This window comes from Dicentrarchus labrax, unplaced genomic scaffold, assembly GCF_905237075.1.
Source record: "Dicentrarchus labrax unplaced genomic scaffold, dlabrax2021, whole genome shotgun sequence".
In the NCBI taxonomy this organism is placed as follows: Eukaryota; Metazoa; Chordata; class Actinopteri; family Moronidae; genus Dicentrarchus; species Dicentrarchus labrax.
The window spans coordinates 1,873,081-1,891,234 of NW_026136704.1; the positions used below are offsets into that span (position 1 = coordinate 1,873,081).

Sequence of the window (18,154 nt, forward strand, 5' to 3'; positions counted from 1 at the left end):
ACAGGAACTAGAAAAAGAGATCACATCTCTCCTGTACTAGCTACTCTGCATTGGCTCCCTATAAAATGTAGAATTGAATTTAAAATACTCCTCCTCACCTATAAAGCTCTTCATGGTCAGGCCCTTCATATCTTAAAGAGCTCATAGTACCCTATTACCCCACTAGAACACTACGTTCTCTGAATGCTGGGCTACTTGTGGTTCCTATAGTCTCTAAAAGTAGAACAGGAGCCAGAGCCTTCAGTTACCAAGCTCCTCTCCTGTGGAACCAGCTTCCAGTTGTGGTTCGGGAGGCAGACACCCTCACCACATTCAAGAGTAGGCTTAAGACATTCCTCTTTGATAAAGCTTATAGTTAGGGCTGGATCAGGTGAGTCCTGAACCATCCCTTAGTTATGCTGCTATAGGCCTAGACTATCGGGGATTTCCCATGGTGCACTGAGCTACTCTCTTCCTCTCTCTTTCTGCACTCATTCATGTCCCTTTAATGCATGTTACTAACTCCACTTCTTCCCCGGAGTTCTTGTGCTTTCTCGTCTCGCAGGTTCTCATGGATCCTGGTGGAGCCTCCTGCCATGGTCCTGCTTGACTGCCATTGCCAATACTGTTGTTGCTGTGCACCTGTCTGTCTGTCTGTCGCTCTCTCTCTCTCTCTCTCTCTCTCTCTCTCTCTCACCCCAACTGGTCGAGACAGACGACCACCCACCTAGAGCCGGAGGATCTGTCCTAGGTTTCTGCCTTTTAACAGGCAGTTTTTCCTTGCCCTTGTCGCCAAGTGCTTGCTCATGGTGGTACTGTTGGGTCTCTGTAATTAATGTTAAAGAGTTCGGTCTAGACCTGCTCTATTTGAAAAGTGTCCTGAGATAACTTCTGTTATGAATTGGCGCTATACAAATAAAATTGAATTGAATTGAATTGCAGCAGGAAACAGCAGGGGCTGGCTCAAATAGTGGCATCGGCAGCTCGCAGTGGCATTTCCGGTGGCAGGTTGAGATGCCAACGATTTTTCCTGAAATGCCACGGCATCTTTCGCCGTTTATATGGTATTTCCGGTGGCATTCTAGGATGCAGCGGCAACTGCTGCTGTATGTGTGGGTTGCCCCGGTTCACCGTAAGATGCCACGGCATCTTTCGCCGTTATGGGGTATAACGGTGGCAAACAAGGGTTGTGTCCGAAATCACCCACTACTCATACAGGCCTACTAGCAAACCACACACAACCAAACCAGTAGCCTGTCGTACTGTAGAGAAAAGAGGATATCCGACTGCAACTGCAGGTGTTTGTAGCATCTGCTAGTGAGATACCGACATTTAAAGTTTATAAATGTTAACACTTGGCAATATTAGACTTGGTAGCATTTTCATGACCCTATTTGTGCATTTTTTCAAGGTTTCTTTGATTATTACAATATTTGATTTATATTGGTCTGTTATGTTACCAATACTATTTACTTTATATATGCTCCCTTTAGGCAACATTATTAGGAATCACTCCATTAACTTTCACTGTTATGCAGATGATACGAGTTATATCTATCAATCAAGCCCAATAAAATTAATCAATTATCTAAATTACAAACATGTCTTAAGGACATAAAATCCTGGATGACCTGCAATTTTCTGATGTTAAACTCAGAAAAAACTAAATTCTTGTTCTTGGCCCTAAAAACCTTAGAGACTCACTGTCTAAAGATATAGTCACTCTAGATGGCATTACCTTGGCCTCTAGCACCACTGTCAGGAATCTTGGAGTTATCTTTGATCAGATTTGTCATTTAACTCCCACATAAAGCAGACCTCTAGGACTGCCTTCTTTCATTTACGTAATATTACAAAAATTAGACACATACTATCACAGACAGATGCAGAAAAACTAATCCATGCATTTGTTACTTCAAGGCTGGATTACTGCAACTCTTTATTATCAGGTTGCCCCAATAAGTCCATTAAAACGCTCCAATTAATTCAGAACGCTGCAGACGTACTGACAGGAACTAGAAAAGAGATCACATCTCTCCTGTACTAGCTTCTCTGCACTGGCTCCCTGTAAAATGTAGAATTGAATTTAAAATCCTCCTCCTCACCTATAAAGCTCTTCTGGTCAGGCCCCTTCATATCTTAAAGAGCTCATAGTACCTATTACCCCACTAGAACACTGCGTTCTCTGAATGCTGGGCTACTTGTGGTTCCTATAGTCTCTAAAAGTAGAACAGGAGCCAGAGCCTTCAGTTACCAAGCTCCTCTCCTGTGGAACCAGCTTCCAGTTGTGGTTCGGGAGGCAGACACCCTCACCACATTCAAGAGTAGCTTAAGACATTCCTCTTTGATAAAGCGTATAGTTAGGGCTGGATCAGGTGAGTCCTGAACCATCCCTTAGTTATGCTGCTATAGGCCTAGACTATCGGGGATTTCCCATGGTGCACTGAGCTACTCTCTTCCTCTCTCTTTCTGCACTCATTCATGTCCCTTTAATGCATGTTACTAACTCCACTTCTTCCCCGGAGTTCTTGTGCTTCTGTCTCGCAGGTTCTCATGGATCCTGGTGGGCCTCCTGCCATGGTCCTGCTTGACTGCCATTGCCAATACTGTTGTTGCTGTGCACCTGTCTGTCTGTCTGTCTGTCCTCTCTCTCTCTCTCTCTCTCTCTCTCTCTCTCTCTCACCCCAACTGGTCGAGACAGACGACCACCCACCTAGAGCCGGAGGATCTGTCCTAGGTTTCTGCCTTTTAACAGGCAGTTTTTCCTTGCCCTTGTCGCCAAGTGCTTGCTCATGGTGGTACTGTTGGGTCTCTGTAATTAATGTTAAAGAGTTCGGTCTAGACCTGCTCTATTTGAAAAGTGTCCTGAGATAACTTCTGTTATGAATTGGCGCTATAAAAAAAAAATTAAATTAAATTAAATTGCAGCAGGAAACAGCAGGGGCTGGCTCAAATAGTGGCATCGGCAGCTCGCAGTGGCATTTCCGGTGGCAGGTTGAGATGCCAACGATTTTTCCTGAAATGCCACGGCATCTTTCGCCGTTTATATGGTATTTCCGGTGGCATTCTAGGATGCAGCGGCAACTGCTGCTGTATGTGTGGGTTGCCCCCGGTTCACCGTAAGATGCCACGGCATCTTTCGCCGTTTATGGGGTATAACGGTGGCAAACAAGGGTTGTGTCCGAAATCACCCACTACTCATACAGGCCTACTAGCAAACCACACACAACCAAACCAGTAGCCTGTCGTACTGTAGAGAAAAGAGGATATCCGACTGCAACTGCAGGTGTTTGTAGCATCTGCTAGTGAGATACCGACATTTAAAATTTATAAATGTTAACACTTGGCAATATTAGACTTGGTAGCATTTTCATGACCCTATTTGTGCATTTTTTTTCAAGGTTTCTTTGATTATTACAATATTTGATTTATATTGGTCTGTTATGTTACCAATACTATTTACTTTATATATGCTCCCTTTAGGCAACATTATTAGGAATCACTCCATTAACTTTCACTGTTATGCAGATGATACGCAGTTATATCTATCAATCAAGCCCAATAAAATTAATCAATTATCTAAATTACAAACATGTCTTAAGGACATAAAATCCTGGATGACCTGCAATTTTCTGATGTTAAACTCAGAAAAAAACGAAATTCTTGTTCTTGGCCCTAAAAACCTTAGAGACTCACTGTCTAAAGATATAGTCACTCTAGATGGCATTACCTTGGCCTCTAGCACCACTGTCAGGAATCTTGGAGTTATCTTTGATCAGGATTTGTCATTTAACTCCCACATAAAGCAGACCTCTAGGACTGCCTTCTTTCATTTACGTAATATTACAAAAATTAGACACATACTATCACAGACAGATGCAGAAAAACTAATCCATGCATTTGTTACTTCAAGGCTGGATTACTGCAACTCTTTATTATCAGGTTGCCCCAATAAGTCCATTAAAACGCTCCAATTAATTCAGAACGCTGCAGCACGAGTACTGACAGGAACTAGAAAAAGAGATCACATCTCTCCTGTACTAGCTTCTCTGCACTGGCTCCCTGTAAAATGTAGAATTGAATTTAAAATCCTCCTCCTCACCTATAAAGCTCTTCATGGTCAGGCCCCTTCATATCTTAAAGAGCTCATAGTACCCTATTACCCCACTAGAACACTGCGTTCTCTGAATGCTGGGCTACTTGTGGTTCCTATAGTCTCTAAAAGTAGAACAGGAGCCAGAGCCTTCAGTTACCAAGCTCCTCTCCTGTGGAACCAGCTTCCAGTCGTGGTTCTGGAGGCAGACACCCTCACCACATTCAAGAGTAGGCTTAAGACATTCCTCTTTGATAAAGCTTATAGTTAGGGCTGGATCAGGTGAGTCCTGAACCATCCCTTAGTTATGCTGCTATAGGCCTAGACCATGCATCACCAAATGGCGGACCTCGGTCCGGATCCGGACCGAGTGATGGTTCTGACCGGACTCATGACCAATCTCTGATAAATTCACAAGAATAGAAATTTTCCATGGAGCATTTTTCTGACGGTCGCGGGCGCTGCTACTCCAGTTAATACGGCAATAGCGTCACTCAGCTGAGCCAATCAAACCCTTTGTTTACCCTGCACGGCCAGCGCACCTGAGCAGAGAGAAAGAGACAGTGCTGAGAGCATGGCTTGCTCAAAGCCATTCAGTTTTTTTAGGCTGGGACCTCTCTAATTTAAGAAAAAAAAGAAAGATGTTTAGTCAATGCTCTGTTTGCACTTGATTTGTTCCTAAAGGAGACACTTTTATGACTTTTTTTATTTGAAGTGTAGGCCTTCAGTTCTTTAGGCTGGGACCTCTTTAATTTAAAAGAAAGGGGGTTATTAGGCTCTGTTTGCACTTAATTTATTTCATTCTGAGGTTTCTGTTTTCTTTAATCTGAAATAAAGGCCTTAAATTTATTTGACTGGGGATGCTTTTTTATGGTAAAAGTGCTGGCTGTTTACTATATAAGTGCACTCTGTTAAAAGTGACAATAAATATTATCGAAACCATATGAAAATGTGAACATAGGGTAGCCACAATAACAACACACAAGCTGGACTTCGGTTCGGACCTTTTATTTGGAGGAAATTTTAGTAGTGGACCTCAGTGACTTTTAATTGAATACCCCTGGCCTAGACTATCGGGGGATTTCCCATGGTGCACTGAGCTCCTCCCTTCCTCTCTCTTTCTGCACTCATTCATGTCCCATTAATGCATGTTACTAACTTCACTTCTTCCCCGGAGTTCTTGTGCTTTCTCGTCTCGCAGGTTCTTGTCGATCCTGGTGGAGCCTCCTGCCATGGTTCTGCTAAATTGCCATTGCCAATACTGTTGTTGCTGTGCACCTGTCTGTCTGTCTGTCTGTCTCTCGCTCTCTCTCTCTCTCACCCCAACTTGTCGAGACAGACGACCACCCACCTAGAGCCGGAGGATCTGTCCTAGGTTTCTGCCTTTTAACAGGCAGTTTTTCCTTGCCCTTGTCTCCAAGGTCTTGCTCATGGTGGTACTGTTGGGTCTCTGTAATTAATGTTATAAAGAGTTCGGTCTAGACCTGCTCTATTTGAAAAGTGTCCTGAGATAACTTCTGTTATGAATTGGCGCTATACAAATAAAATTGAATTGAATTGAATTGAATATAGGAACCACAAGTAGCCCAGCATTCAGAGAACGTAGTGTTCTAGTGGGGTAATAGGGTACTATGAGCTCTTTAAGATATGAAGGGGCCTGACCATGAAGAGCTTTATAGGTGAGGAGGAGGATTTTAAATTCTATTCTACATTTTACAGGGAGCCAATGCAGAGAAGCTAGTACAGGAGAGATGTGATCTCTTTTTCTAGTTCCTGTCAGTACTCGTGCTGCAGCGTTCTGAATTAATTGGAGCGTTTTAATGGACTTATTGGGGCAACCTGATAATAAAGAGTTGCAGTAATCCAGCCCTGAAGTAACAAATGCATGGATTAGTTTTTCTGCATCTGTCTGTGATAGTATGTGTCTAATATATACCATATATACACTTATTTATATCTTTATACCACGTGTATGGTTTTATCTTAATGTTTTATCATTTCTAACTTGTTTTTATTTCCTGTATCATATTTTATGTATGTGCCATATAAACAAAGTTTGTTGTTTCCATGTCAGTCCATTGGTGTTAAACCAATCAAAAAATATAAAAGGAAATACAAAATAAAACGGCAAAGGGCAATAAATAAATAAATAAATAATATGCAGATTAAATTGTAGTTTTAACATTCCAATCTGATCCAATAATTCCACTGCGCACTTACTTACGCGCACTCTTTTTTTATATAGACGATCTTTGGCAGACTCCGCTACGTCATGACGCAGCCTCTCCAGCTGTGCGTCAGCCCGCTGGGAGCAGACAGACAGGTTCACAGCGGCGTTAACCGACATTTTAAACAACATCTTATTCACAGCTAACGGAAGGAACCCGAAGAACAGACCGACACATTAACGGGAACAACCGACAGTGTTTCACATTAACGGGAACAACCGGGAAAACAGGAACGGAGTGTTTGTGGTCGCTGCCAGCAGCTGTTTGTCCGAGACGGAGAGGGTTCCTCCCGCAGGTGAGTCTGAGCGTCGGCCTCTGTTAGCTCCTGATGCTAACGGTCCCATAAACACTGTTAGCTCCTGATGCTAACGGTCCCATATACACTGTTAGCTCCTGATGCTAACGGTCCCATATACACTGTTAGCTCCTGATGCTAACGGTCCCATAGACTCTGTTAGCTCCTGATGCTAACGGTCCCATAAACACTGTTAGCTCCTGATGCTAACGGTCCCATAAACAGTACTTGCTAACGGTCTCACTGTTAGCTCCTGATGCTAACGGTCCCATAAACACCGTTAGCTCCTGATGCTAACGGTCCCATAAACACCTGTTAGCTCCTGATGCTAACGGTCCCATATACACTGTTAGCTCCTGATGCTAACGGTCCCATAGACTCTGTTTAGGTCCCTACCTGTTAGCTCCTGATGCTAACGGTCCCATAAACACTGTTAGCTCCTGATGCTAACGGTCCCATAAACACTGTTAGCTCCTGATGCTAACGGTCCCATAAACACTGTTAGCTCCTGATGCTAACGGTCCCATAGACTCTGTTAGCTCCTGATGCTAACGGTCCCATATACACTGTTAGCTCCTGATGCTAACGGTCCCATATACACTGTTAGCTCCTGATGCTAACGGTCCCATAAACACTGTTAGCTCCTGATGCTAACGGTCCCATAGACTCTGTTAGCTCCTGATGCTAACGGTCCCATAGACACTGTTAGCTCCTGATGCTAACGGTCCCATAGACTCTGTTAGCTCCTGATGCTAACGGTCCCATATACACTGTTAGCTCCTGATGCTAACGGTCCCATATACACTGTTAGCTCCTGATGCTAGGTCCCATAAACACTGTTACCTGATGCTAACGGTCCCATATACACTGTTAGCTCCTGATGCTAACGGTCCCATATACACTGTTAGCTCCTGATGCTAACGGTCCCATATACACTGTTAGCTCCTGATGCTAACGGTCCCATATACACTGTTAGCTCCTGATGCTAACGGTCCCATAGACTCTGTTAGCTCCTGATGCTAACGGTCCCATATACACTGTTAGCTCCTGATGCTAACGGTCCCATATACACTGTTAGCTCCTGATGCTAACGGTCCCATAAACACTGTTAGCTCCTGATGCTAACGGTCCCATATACACTGTTAGCTCCTGATGCTAACGGTGTTTATCTGTATGTATTATTGAGAACAGTATGGATAATAATATTGATAATAGTATTGATAACAATATTGATAACAATATTGATAATAGTATTGATAACAGTATTGATAATAATATTGATAATAGTATTGATAATAATATTGATAACAATATTGATAACAATATTGATAACAGTATTGATAACGGTATGGATAACAATATTGATAATAGTATTGATAACAGTCCATTGATAACAATATTGATAATAGTATTGATAACAGTATTGATAATAATATTGATAATAGTATTGATAACAGTATTGATAATAGTATTGATAACAGTATGGATAATAATATTGATAATATATTGATAATAGTATTGATAACAATATTGATAACAATATTGATAATAGTATTGATAACAATATTGATAACAATATTGATAATAGTATTGATAATAGTATTGATAACAATATTGATAACAGTATTGATAACAGTATGGATAACAATATTGATAATAGTATTGATAACAATATTGATAACAATATTGATAATAGTATTGATAACAGTATTGATAATAGTATTGATAACAGTATGGATAACAATATTGATAACAGTATTGATAACAATATTGATAATAGTATTGATAACAGTATTGATAACAATATTGATAACAATATTGATAATAGTATTGATAACAGTATTGATAATAGTATTGATAACAGTATTGATAATAATATTGATAATAGTATTGATAACAGTATTGATAATAATATTGATAATAGTATTGATAACAGTATTGATAATAATATTGATAATAGTATTGATAACAGTATTGATAATAATATTGATAACAGTATTGATAACAGTATTGATAACAGTATGGATAATGCAGTAAGGGCTGTTGGATTAATATTATAATGTGTATTGCACTGCTGCTTCTTCTTCTGTGGTGGCTGTTATATGTCTTATTAATGTGTGTGTGTGTGTGTGTGTGTGTTTTCCTGCAGTGTGTGTTACGTCCTGAGGGGGTGGAGCCAGCAGACAGTGTTTGGTTCAGTTTCCTGTGTAGGAGGAGTCACAGTGAACGTCTCAGAGATGTGAAGCTGAAGGTTCAGAGGAGCTGTCAATCAAATCAGGACCGATTTTGGTGACATCACACCCTCATTGGAACGCCCACTTGGAGGTAAAACGAGTTTTCATACCGCTAACAGCAGTGACTGTGCACACAGACCTGGTTCCTCTCATTGGCTTTGTGTTGCAGCGGCGTGTTGAGTGTGGTTGTGTCCGATCTCCACCGCTGCGATGCTGCTGCGGCTCACAGCTTACTTACTATACTTACTGCTTACTATACTAGCAAGATACTGAACCCCAAATTCCTTCTGATGCATCACTGAGTCAATGTGTGTGAAAGGGTGAATGTGTCTGTAGTGTAAAAGCACTTTGAGTGGTCGGAAGACTAGAAAGGAAACTATACAAGAACAGGTCCATTTACTATTTATCTTTTAACCATCTTCCAACTGTGGTTGTTTTTCCAACATAGATTATCTTAGCAAGTAGCATATCGAAGTACAGGAAAAGAGGAAGTTGTCTAACGTTCTGACTGAAGCTTGCTCAACTGTGATTGGAGTACAAAGCAAAAAGGGGCGCTTAGGAAGGGTACAATGTGAAACTAGTATGGCACTGGACCTCATAATAACTATAATTCTACATACAAATATTTATAATGTCACAGAAAGAGTTAGAGTTGTTATGTGGACCATGATTCAGAACCCTCACTTCTCATCACTCCCTCAAATGTTGAAAATGTTCTCAGACTCTGTCGCTGTTTGAACTGTAGGATGAAAAAACTACAAAGTGAGTCATCACTGTTACACAACCTCTTGTCATTCATCAATATAGACAGTCATCAGTGAGCCAATAAGCACACAGCAGGATGTGAAACGTTTAGGGGTGGGAATCTTTTGGCACCTCACGATTTGATTACGATTCAGAGGTCAACAATTCGATTCTAAACTGATTATCGATGCATCTCGATGCAACAATTTTTTAATGTACATTTTCACGCGTGATTTTACAATATAATATATATATATATATAAAATAAAAATATATAAAAAAAAAAAAAAAAAAAAAAAATATATATATATATATATATATATATACATCTGACTTTGCTACTCAGAGTTTGCTAATCACTTCCTACTACTTTTGTGATATTCATTAAAGACAATCAACAGATGAATTACCTTCTCTATATTGTATTAGAGAAAAAGCTTTTCTTGTCACAAATATGACTTTCTATGAACAATGCAGCTTGAATTTTAACACAATATAGAAGTATGTTAAAAAAAAAACACGATTCATTTTTCTTATTTTTCCAAACTATCTAATTTGACTTCTACACACCTTACACACAGTGTAGGTCTTGTCCATCTTCCCATCGACCTCATAGAACCCAAAATGCTTCCATATCGCAGCTTTTAAAGAAGCTGGTGCAGGCCATATAGGTCTGTCGCTCGCAGCCATTTTGTCGCCACTAAACTTTGGATGTAAACAACTCGCACGTTTTTGGTGCGCATTCGTGTTGGCGGAGAACCGGCAGACAGAAAGGAGAGTTTTCTGTTGCTCTCTGCAGCAGGCAAACTAATTTAATTTTTGAAATTCCGATTATTAACTTATCTGCATCGAGACGGAATCGTTCTAGAGAGAAGAGAGAGTTTACACTCACCACAACACGTGGATCATAGAATATACATAGAAAATAGACTATACATAGAATATAGACTATAGATAGAATATAAACTATATGAATATTTAATATATATTAGTGCTGTCAAATGATTAAAATATTTAATCGCGATTAATCGAATTGTCATAGTTAACTTGCAATTAATCGCACATTTTTATCTATTCTAAATGTCCCTTGATTTCTTTTTGTCCCATTATGTTTTTCTCATTTTAATGCTCTTATCAATATGGAAAAGTGGATCGGCTTGCTTTGTGCAAATGTTGTTTTTATTGAAAAATCATCCATTGTCGCCTGGCTTTGACGAGGGGGCGGAGAATTCGCATCAGCTGTGTGTTTGGCCATCAAGTGGTATTTCAGACTGGACGTGCTGCGATGATAGCTCAGTTCACAACCACAGAACACACAGATCACTTTGGTCTTGTCAATGGAACCATTTGGCAACTTTTTAAAAGTAAACTTTCCATTCAGAATATTATTGGCATCCATTTCGGCGTCTCGCACTCGCCATCCACTCAAAACGTAACGTCTACTACTCTTAAACAAGTGTGTGCGGCGTGTCTGTTGTTTTGTTTCCGGTCTAGCTAGATCTGGTGTGGTGTTTTTTCTAACGTTACTAGTTGTTGCAACAGCATGTGAAAAAACTACAAAGTTTGCTAGGTCAAAAAGAACGTTATCTTGTGATAAAAAAATTGACGCCGTTAAAATGTGTTTGCGTTAACGCCGTTAATAACACGTTTAACTGACAGCACTAATATATATATATATATATGAATACACTATAGGTAGATATGTACAGTATAGACTGAGGCAAGTGAATACATTATAGATGTATACAGTAGGACAGTATAATTATGTATTAGGCTGTGGGGGCTTAAATGGTCCAGCGAATTGTGCAGTAGTGTGGCGGTATAGTGGAGAATATGGGAAGATAGTTCATAAGTTCGTAAATAATGTTATAAGGAGTTCGGTCTAGACCTGCTCTATTTGAAAAGTGTCCTGAGATAACTTCTGTTATGAATTGGTGCTATATAGGGATGGGGCCGATCCGATCCAGTATCGGTATCGGGACCGATACGAGCGTAATTCTCATATCGGAATTTCCCGATCCAACCTGCGCAGATTTCCGATATCAATGAGCCATGTCTGCGTTAACATTGTCTGCTGAAATGACTCCACAGGTGATTCCTGCCGGCCAGTCTGCTAGCTGGCTGCAAACTGTGGAATGGATGTCCTGAACGGAGGCGCGGCTCAATGAGACACAGAGTTATGAGACACGCCCCCGCTCAGGAAATCCATTCAGCAGTTTGCAGCCAGCTAGCAGGATAGCATTGAGCAGCATTGTGGCTAGCCAACATGTCCGCTGTGTGGAAATACTTTACACTGGAAACACCACAGAGCAAGACAGCAAAATGCAATGTTTGCAAAGCCGTAATTCAGTTCAGAGACGTGGAAGCTGCCTCGCGTCGTACAACACTACGAACGCAATCAAACATTTAAAAAAAGCACCACACGAAACAGCACGAGGATTTTTTAGGCGAGCTGTCAGGAATCACTTCTGGAGTCATTCCAAAAACAAGGTAAACTCCAGGCAGACAACGGGAAAGCTAAAGGGATTACCGTGTGTGTGTGTGTGTGTGTGCGCGCGTTAATAATAATAATAAACAAATAATAATAATAATATTAAAGCAAACAGAGCTCTGGTATCGGCCAATATCCAAATTCAGGTATCGGGATCGGATCGGAAGTGAAAAAATGTGGATCGGTGCATCCCTAGTGCTATACAAATAAAATTGAATTGAATTATAATTTGTAGGGCTGCAGCTATCGAATATTTTGGTAATGGAGTATTCTATTGAATATTCCATCGATTCATCGAGTAATCGGATAAAACACTTTTGCTTAATTAAAGCCCAATTATAAATATACAATAGAAAACAAGACTGTCCACACACGTTACAGAGCCCGCTTCAGTCTTGTTCCGCGTTGTAGGGGACGCATAGCCTGTGACGTAAGCACGTTGTGTCACACTTAAAAGAATCCGTGCAAAACGTGAGCTGGACGAGGCTTTGAGGCAGACGAAATTCCTCAATCATTCTTTGTAATCGAGTTACTCGCGGTTCTCGAGGAATCGTTGCAGCCCTAATAATTTGATCATTATTATTTAAAAATGTTTTAATTATTCTTTAATTACCGTCTGTGTCTCTGTCTGTCTCTCTGTCTGTCTCTCTTTCTCAGGACCATCATGCACCTGAAGTCGTATCCGAAGCTGGTGCGCTCAGAGTTGCGTTTGGATGCTGTCGGTGTTCAGACGTTTGTGAGCCACCAGGGGGCGCTGTTGAAGACCTGCAGCAGTAACCATGGCAACATCAGCAGCCGCCTGCCACTCAGCGTCCTCTCCACCAACACGCTCCGCTGCAGCAACACCACAAACCACTTCAGCAGCAGCGCAACGTCGCTCCGGCTGAAGGCGTCACCCAGCGGCGCCCTGCAGCTCCTCCCCCCTTTGCCAGGCAACAAGAACAACACGCTCAGACTGTACCAGACTGCCACAGAGGATGCCGATGCCCCGCTGGACATCTGGGCCGTCATCAAGCCCGGACACGTCCGTGAGAAAATCGCCATCTTTGCTTTAGATGGGGGGCGGACCGAAGGCACTGGGGACAGCGAACGCACCTCCACTGCCGGCTCTGGTGGCCGAGAAAGGATGCCGGCGGCGGGTATAAACCACGGCGCCATGACGGGGATGTTACGGGCCGGGAAGGCTAAAGGAAGCTGGGAGGAAAACTGCAATGCCAAACGGCGCCGCAGGTCAGGAATCCAACAGGACACACAGCAACCATCTCCACGGCAACCGGACTCCACTCAGCAGTCGGGCAACGGGTGGCACGGAGACGCGGCAGTGACAGCGGAGGAGGAGGAGGAGGAGGAGCAGAAGGTGTCGGTGGTGGAGATGGTGGCGTTCCTGGAGCACAGAGTCAACGAACAGCAGTCGGACTCCAAACCTCTGGTTGCCCTCCAGAGGAGCTCCACCACCATCACACTGTCCAGAGCTTCACCCCCCGACGCCAGGGGGGAGGAGCCAGAGAGCATCAGGGTGTCAGACATGGTGGCCCGGCTGGAGTCGGAGTGTCTGAGGAGGAGAGCAGAGGGAGATCTGTCAAGGAGCAACAGCCTGAGGAGGACAGTGGAACGAGTCCTGTTCGCCGCCAGAGACCAGAGCCCCGCCTCCTCTTCACCATCGTCAGTGAGTTCATCAAGGATATCATCACCTTCATCGTCACAGCCAGGAACTCAGAGTGCACGAGAACCAATCAGCTGCTCACAAACAGTCTCAGATCTGACCACGCCCCCATCACCTGCCCCAGCCACGCCCCTCCCCTCAGGTGAGGCCGGTCTGGAGACACAGGCCCCGCCCCCTCCGTCTGAGGAGGCGGAGCCTCTGCCCGGCTTGTTGTTTTTGTCTGTGCCTCCTGTTGCCTCAGAGACACTGCTGCACACAGACTCCCTCCCAGAGTCCCGCCCCCCCCGCCACAGAGCGACCTTTGACTTGCAGCCCCCCCCCCCTGCTGCTCGCTCTGACTCTGGCAGTCAGTCAGAGAAGAGGAGGAGGAAGGCTGAGCGTGCTCAGGAGGTGAAGGCTGGCAGTGCTGTGGTGCCGGCGGGCCGGCGTGCGTCTGCGTCGCAGGACTTCCTGTTGATGCGTCAGCGTCTGCAGCAGCTGCTGGAGCCGCAGCCGTTCCTCGCCGTGCTGCCACATCACCTGCTGGTAAAGATCTTCCTGCTGTTGCCCACGCACACACTCGCTGCGCTCAAGTGCACCTGCCACTACTTCAGCTTCATCATCGACAACTACGGCGTACGGCCCGCTGACTCGCTGTGGGTGTCCGACCCCCGTTACCATGACGACCCCTGCAAACAGTGCAAGAAGCGCTACGGCCGCGGCGACGTCTCGCTGTGCCGCTGGCACCACAAGCCGTACTGCCAGGCGCTGCCGTACGGCCCTGGCTACTGGATGTGTTGCCACGGCGCCCACAGGGACGCGCCTGGCTGCAACGTGGGTCTCCACGACAACCGCTGGGTGCCAGCGTTCCACAGCATCAACGCGCCGATCTACAGGAGGAGCCGCCATGATGACCCATGATGCAACAGCAGACTGTCCTTCAGTGCAACATTTGAAATAAGGGAATCAAACATTTTACAGGTCGATCTGACCCGGTGGTTTCCTGCCGGCGGCAGCAGAGGGCGCCCTCTGCTGCTCAAACGCCTCCTCACAGCGAGCTTCCTGACGCTGCTTCACGTCTCGTTGATGACGAGCAGCAGCTGGAAGGAGGAAGTGTCCCAGCCAGGACTTCTTCTTCTGCTGCTGTTCTTGTTTGTCACAGTGTCCCTGATCAATAATCTATAATCAGTGAGCTCAGAGAATGAGTTGTAAAAGAGCAGACTCACTAATTAACACAAGAGCTTATTATTGATCTGTTGATCTGCGATTGCAACAATGAACGCAAATTCAACCAATCACTTCCTGTTTCTTTTATTGATCTTTAATCAATTGTAAAAAATATCAGAACTATTGTTGCAGCTTCAGCAACAGAAAAACATTTGCAGTGAAATCAGGAACTGATGGACTGTATTGATAATGACTGATGAGATATTTATTAATAATCTCTGATCATAAAATAAAGTCAGGAACAAGTGAAGACGTGAGAGGGCGGCTGGTTACCATGGCAATACAAACAATTGGTGGATCATCAGGAAATGATTAGTGATGATTGTTTACATTGAAATGTTTTTGGTCCGGAGAGAGGACTGCGGGGCTTCAGAGGGGGCTCAGTGGAGGAACTTTATCTGCACCTTGTTTGTGTTTACAGGAGAACTGATAATTGTTTGTTTCTCTGTCCAATCAGCTGAGGGATAATCAATGATCAACAGGAAGTGGCCTTGATGCAATATTAAAAAAGAATAAGAGGAGAAAAGAAACAACCTTTGACCTTCAGAGATTTAGTTTTTTAAGGTTTGTTTGTGTTTGCTTTAATAAAGTGCTTTCTCATTGGTTCACTCATTCAGTGTCTTTATTGTTTGTTCACCTGGTGGACAGGTGTTCTTCTCAAACACCCAGTGACGTCACACAGACGCCGTGATGACGTCACGTTGGCGCTGTGACCTCAGATAGCGCCTCCAGCAGCTGGTAGTAGTTGTACTTGATGTCGTACTCCATGTCGTACCAGAAGTTCACTGCAGACACACACAGCAACAGATATTTCAAAATAAAAGCCTAATTGATTAGTATTATTTTGATTTTGATTGATAAAGCTTATAGTTAGGGCTGGATCAGGTGAGTCCTGAACCATCCCTTAGTTATGCTGCTATAGGCCTAGACTATCGGGGGATTTCCCATGGTGCACTGAGCTCCTCTCTTCCTCTCTCTTTCTGCACTCATTCATGTTCCATTAATGCATGTTACTAACTTCACTTCTTCCCCGGAGTTCTTGTGCTTTCTCATCTCGCAGGTTCTCATGGATCCTGGTGGAGCCTCCTGCCATGGTCCTGCTAGACTGCCATTGCCAATACTGTTGTTGCTGTGCACCTGTCTGTCTGTCTGTCTGTCTGTCTGTCTGTCTGTCTGTCTGTCTGTCTGTCTGTCTGTCTCTCTCTCTGTCTGTCTGTCTCTCTCTCTCTCTCTCTCTCTCTCTCTCTCTCTCTCTCTCTCTCTCTCTCTCTCTCTCTCTCTCTCTCTCTCTCTCTCTCTCTCTCTCTCTCACCCCAACTGGTCGAGACAGACGACCACCCACCTAGAGCCGGAGGATCTGTCCTAGGTTTCTGCCTTTTAACAGGCAGTTTTTCCTTGCCCTTGTCTCCAAGGTCTTGCTCATGGTGGTACTGTTGGGTCTCTGTAAATAATGTTATAAAGAGTTCGGTCTAGACCTGCTCTATTTGAAAAGTGTCCTGAGATAACTTCTGTTATGAATTGGCGCTATACAAATAAAATTGAATTGAATTGAAATTGAATTATTTAATGGTGTTTGACGCTAGTTCCTCAGTGATCAGGGTTATGAGTATTAAGTACTTTGTACAGTAATAAGAGACAATGGAGTTTTGGGGCCGTGGTGCATTCAGGTGCAGTGCGTACCTGCGATGCAGCCGTGTGACTGCTGGACGTGGTGGAACCACAGCGACGGCAGGTACAGCATCTCTCCGGCCTTCAGGCTGCAGCGGAGCGGCCGAGCTCTCCGGTACTGCGGGTACAGGTCCAGGTCTGGGTCCAGAGGGTCCAGAGGGATCCATGGGACCTGGTGGGGCATTGTGGGGGGTGGGGGTGAACTGCAGTGCTTTAAATAGAGCAGAAAGTGCTGAGATTTACAGACACCTGAACGCACCTTCTCAGAGTCGCTCTGATCGACAACCTCAAACTCACCGTCTTCCTGCTGTCGGTAAACAGCCGGCTGATATTCACCTGCAGACACACCGTTACTATGGTTACTGTTTCATTTGCTGGCTGGTTGCCATTGTTACTCTTAAAGATCTAAAAGAGGGTGGTTACAAAGGTAATTGTAAAAAGGAATTTCTATGGTTACCATAGGATGATACAGGGTTGTAGCTAGGGTTACTGAAGGATGATACAGGGTTGTTGCTAGGGTTACTGAAGGATGATACAGGGTTGTTGCTAGGGTTACCGTAGGGGATGAAGGGTCTGTCTGTGGGCGGCAGCAGGATGAAGTTTTTCTCTCCAGAAATCACACAGAACAGATTCTCATAGTGATCTTTGTGCACTGAAACATATTATGTACATACACACATATTAATATGGAATATATATAAATATATATTTATATATTAAACTATCTGAGTTGTGTTCAGGTCTTACTGGAAGTGACAGCCCTCGACTCTCCGAGCCAAAAATTCACCGCATCTGGTAACTTTCCTAAAATAAGAAAAAATCATTATTACGTCAAAGAGAAAACAATATTCTTTATTATTATTTATTTATTATTTCTGTTTACCAGATTTAATAAAGAAATCATTTGACCTCGATGAAGATGATGATGATGTAAAAATTACCACTTGCTTCAGTGACGTTAAACAAGATATTAGAAACACTGAACTCAAATAAAAATATGAATAGATTCTGAATTAGATGTGAAAACAGAATAAAACAATCTCTCTGAAAGTCACAAAACAAAGGAGGGACGCAAGGATCCTCTGATCAATCCATCAATCAGTCCATCCTTTCCATCATCGATCAATCAGTCTATCATCAGTATACAGAGAATTGTTTCTTTGCTGATTGATTGGATAGTGGACAACTAATCAATGGATTCTCTGCTTCGCTGAAGAACATTTATTGACAGAAATATGAAATATCCCTGCTGATCAGATTTAACATTGATCAGCTCTACTTCAGTATCATCATCTGGTAAAGTAAGTGTGTGACAGGTGTGCGTTCTGAGCATGCTCAGTAGTGAACTCACCGAGCGCGGCGCTCATCCAGGAAACGTGAGACTCTACGTCGTCTGTGAGCTCCGGGAGTTCGTCCAGGAGGTTGGAGCACTGCTTCTGTACGTAGAATACTCCACGGGCCTCCTCCTGAGTACACAGAGTACACAGAGTATGCGTTTTAATACGCAGTATTAGTACGCAGTAATGTGCAGTATTAGTACGCAGTAATGTGCA

At 43.4% G+C, this 18,154-nt stretch overlaps 3 protein-coding genes and 1 long non-coding RNA gene across 9 annotated transcripts in view; 2 read left to right on the forward strand and 2 right to left on the reverse strand.

Annotated features, from left to right (window-relative positions):
* Window positions 1-3,188: 3,188 nt before the first annotated feature.
* On the forward strand, window positions 3,189-16,059 carry LOC127362370 (uncharacterized). The gene is made up of 2 exons (XM_051398032.1): window positions 3,189-4,354; window positions 15,819-16,059. Exon 1 carries the CDS (start codon window positions 3,423-3,425, stop codon window positions 4,341-4,343), a length of 921 nt encoding a protein of 306 aa, XP_051253992.1. The 5' UTR covers window positions 3,189-3,422; the 3' UTR covers window positions 4,344-4,354; window positions 15,819-16,059.
* Window positions 6,344-15,545, forward strand: fbxo34 (F-box protein 34). Its single transcript, XM_051397942.1, has 3 exons — window positions 6,344-6,595; window positions 8,745-8,920; window positions 12,722-15,545. The coding sequence occupies exon 3, from the start codon at window positions 12,729-12,731 to the stop codon at window positions 14,625-14,627; it is 1,899 nt and encodes a 632-aa protein (XP_051253902.1). The 5' UTR covers window positions 6,344-6,595; window positions 8,745-8,920; window positions 12,722-12,728; the 3' UTR covers window positions 14,628-15,545.
* Window positions 6,608-7,617, reverse strand: LOC127362399 (uncharacterized). Its single transcript, XR_007884455.1, has 3 exons — window positions 7,439-7,617; window positions 6,992-7,239; window positions 6,608-6,649 (listed from the first exon to the last, which is right to left on the reverse strand). It is a non-coding gene; the product is annotated as an uncharacterized LOC127362399 (long non-coding RNA).
* jmjd7 (jumonji domain containing 7) overlaps window positions 15,538-18,154 on the reverse strand; it is a 6,922-nt gene continuing 4,305 nt past the window's right edge. The window contains exons 4-9 of one of the 6 annotated variants that reach the window (XM_051398015.1): window positions 17,953-18,067; window positions 17,349-17,405; window positions 17,059-17,253; window positions 16,899-16,937; window positions 16,614-16,773; window positions 15,538-15,718 (exon numbers count right to left, since the gene is read on the reverse strand). In XM_051398015.1, the coding sequence (XP_051253975.1) occupies window positions 15,649-15,718; window positions 16,614-16,773; window positions 16,899-16,937; window positions 17,059-17,253; window positions 17,349-17,405; window positions 17,953-18,067 (636 nt within the window). In that variant the 3' untranslated portion in view covers window positions 15,538-15,648. Of the gene's footprint in view, window positions 15,719-16,613; window positions 16,813-16,860; window positions 16,938-17,058; window positions 17,254-17,348; window positions 17,406-17,952; window positions 18,068-18,154 lie in introns of all 6 variants that reach the window. The other 5 variants (XM_051398014.1, XM_051398019.1, XM_051398017.1 and 2 more) reach the window with 5 other exon arrangements.

Bases quoted from the DNA above. Each gene is read 5' to 3' on its own strand.
- LOC127362370 (XM_051398032.1), top strand. From the start codon at position 3,423: ATGTTACCAATACTATTTACTTTATATATGCTCCCTTTAGGCAACATT.
- fbxo34 (XM_051397942.1), top strand. From the start codon at position 12,729: ATGCACCTGAAGTCGTATCCGAAGCTGGTGCGCTCAGAGTTGCGTTTG.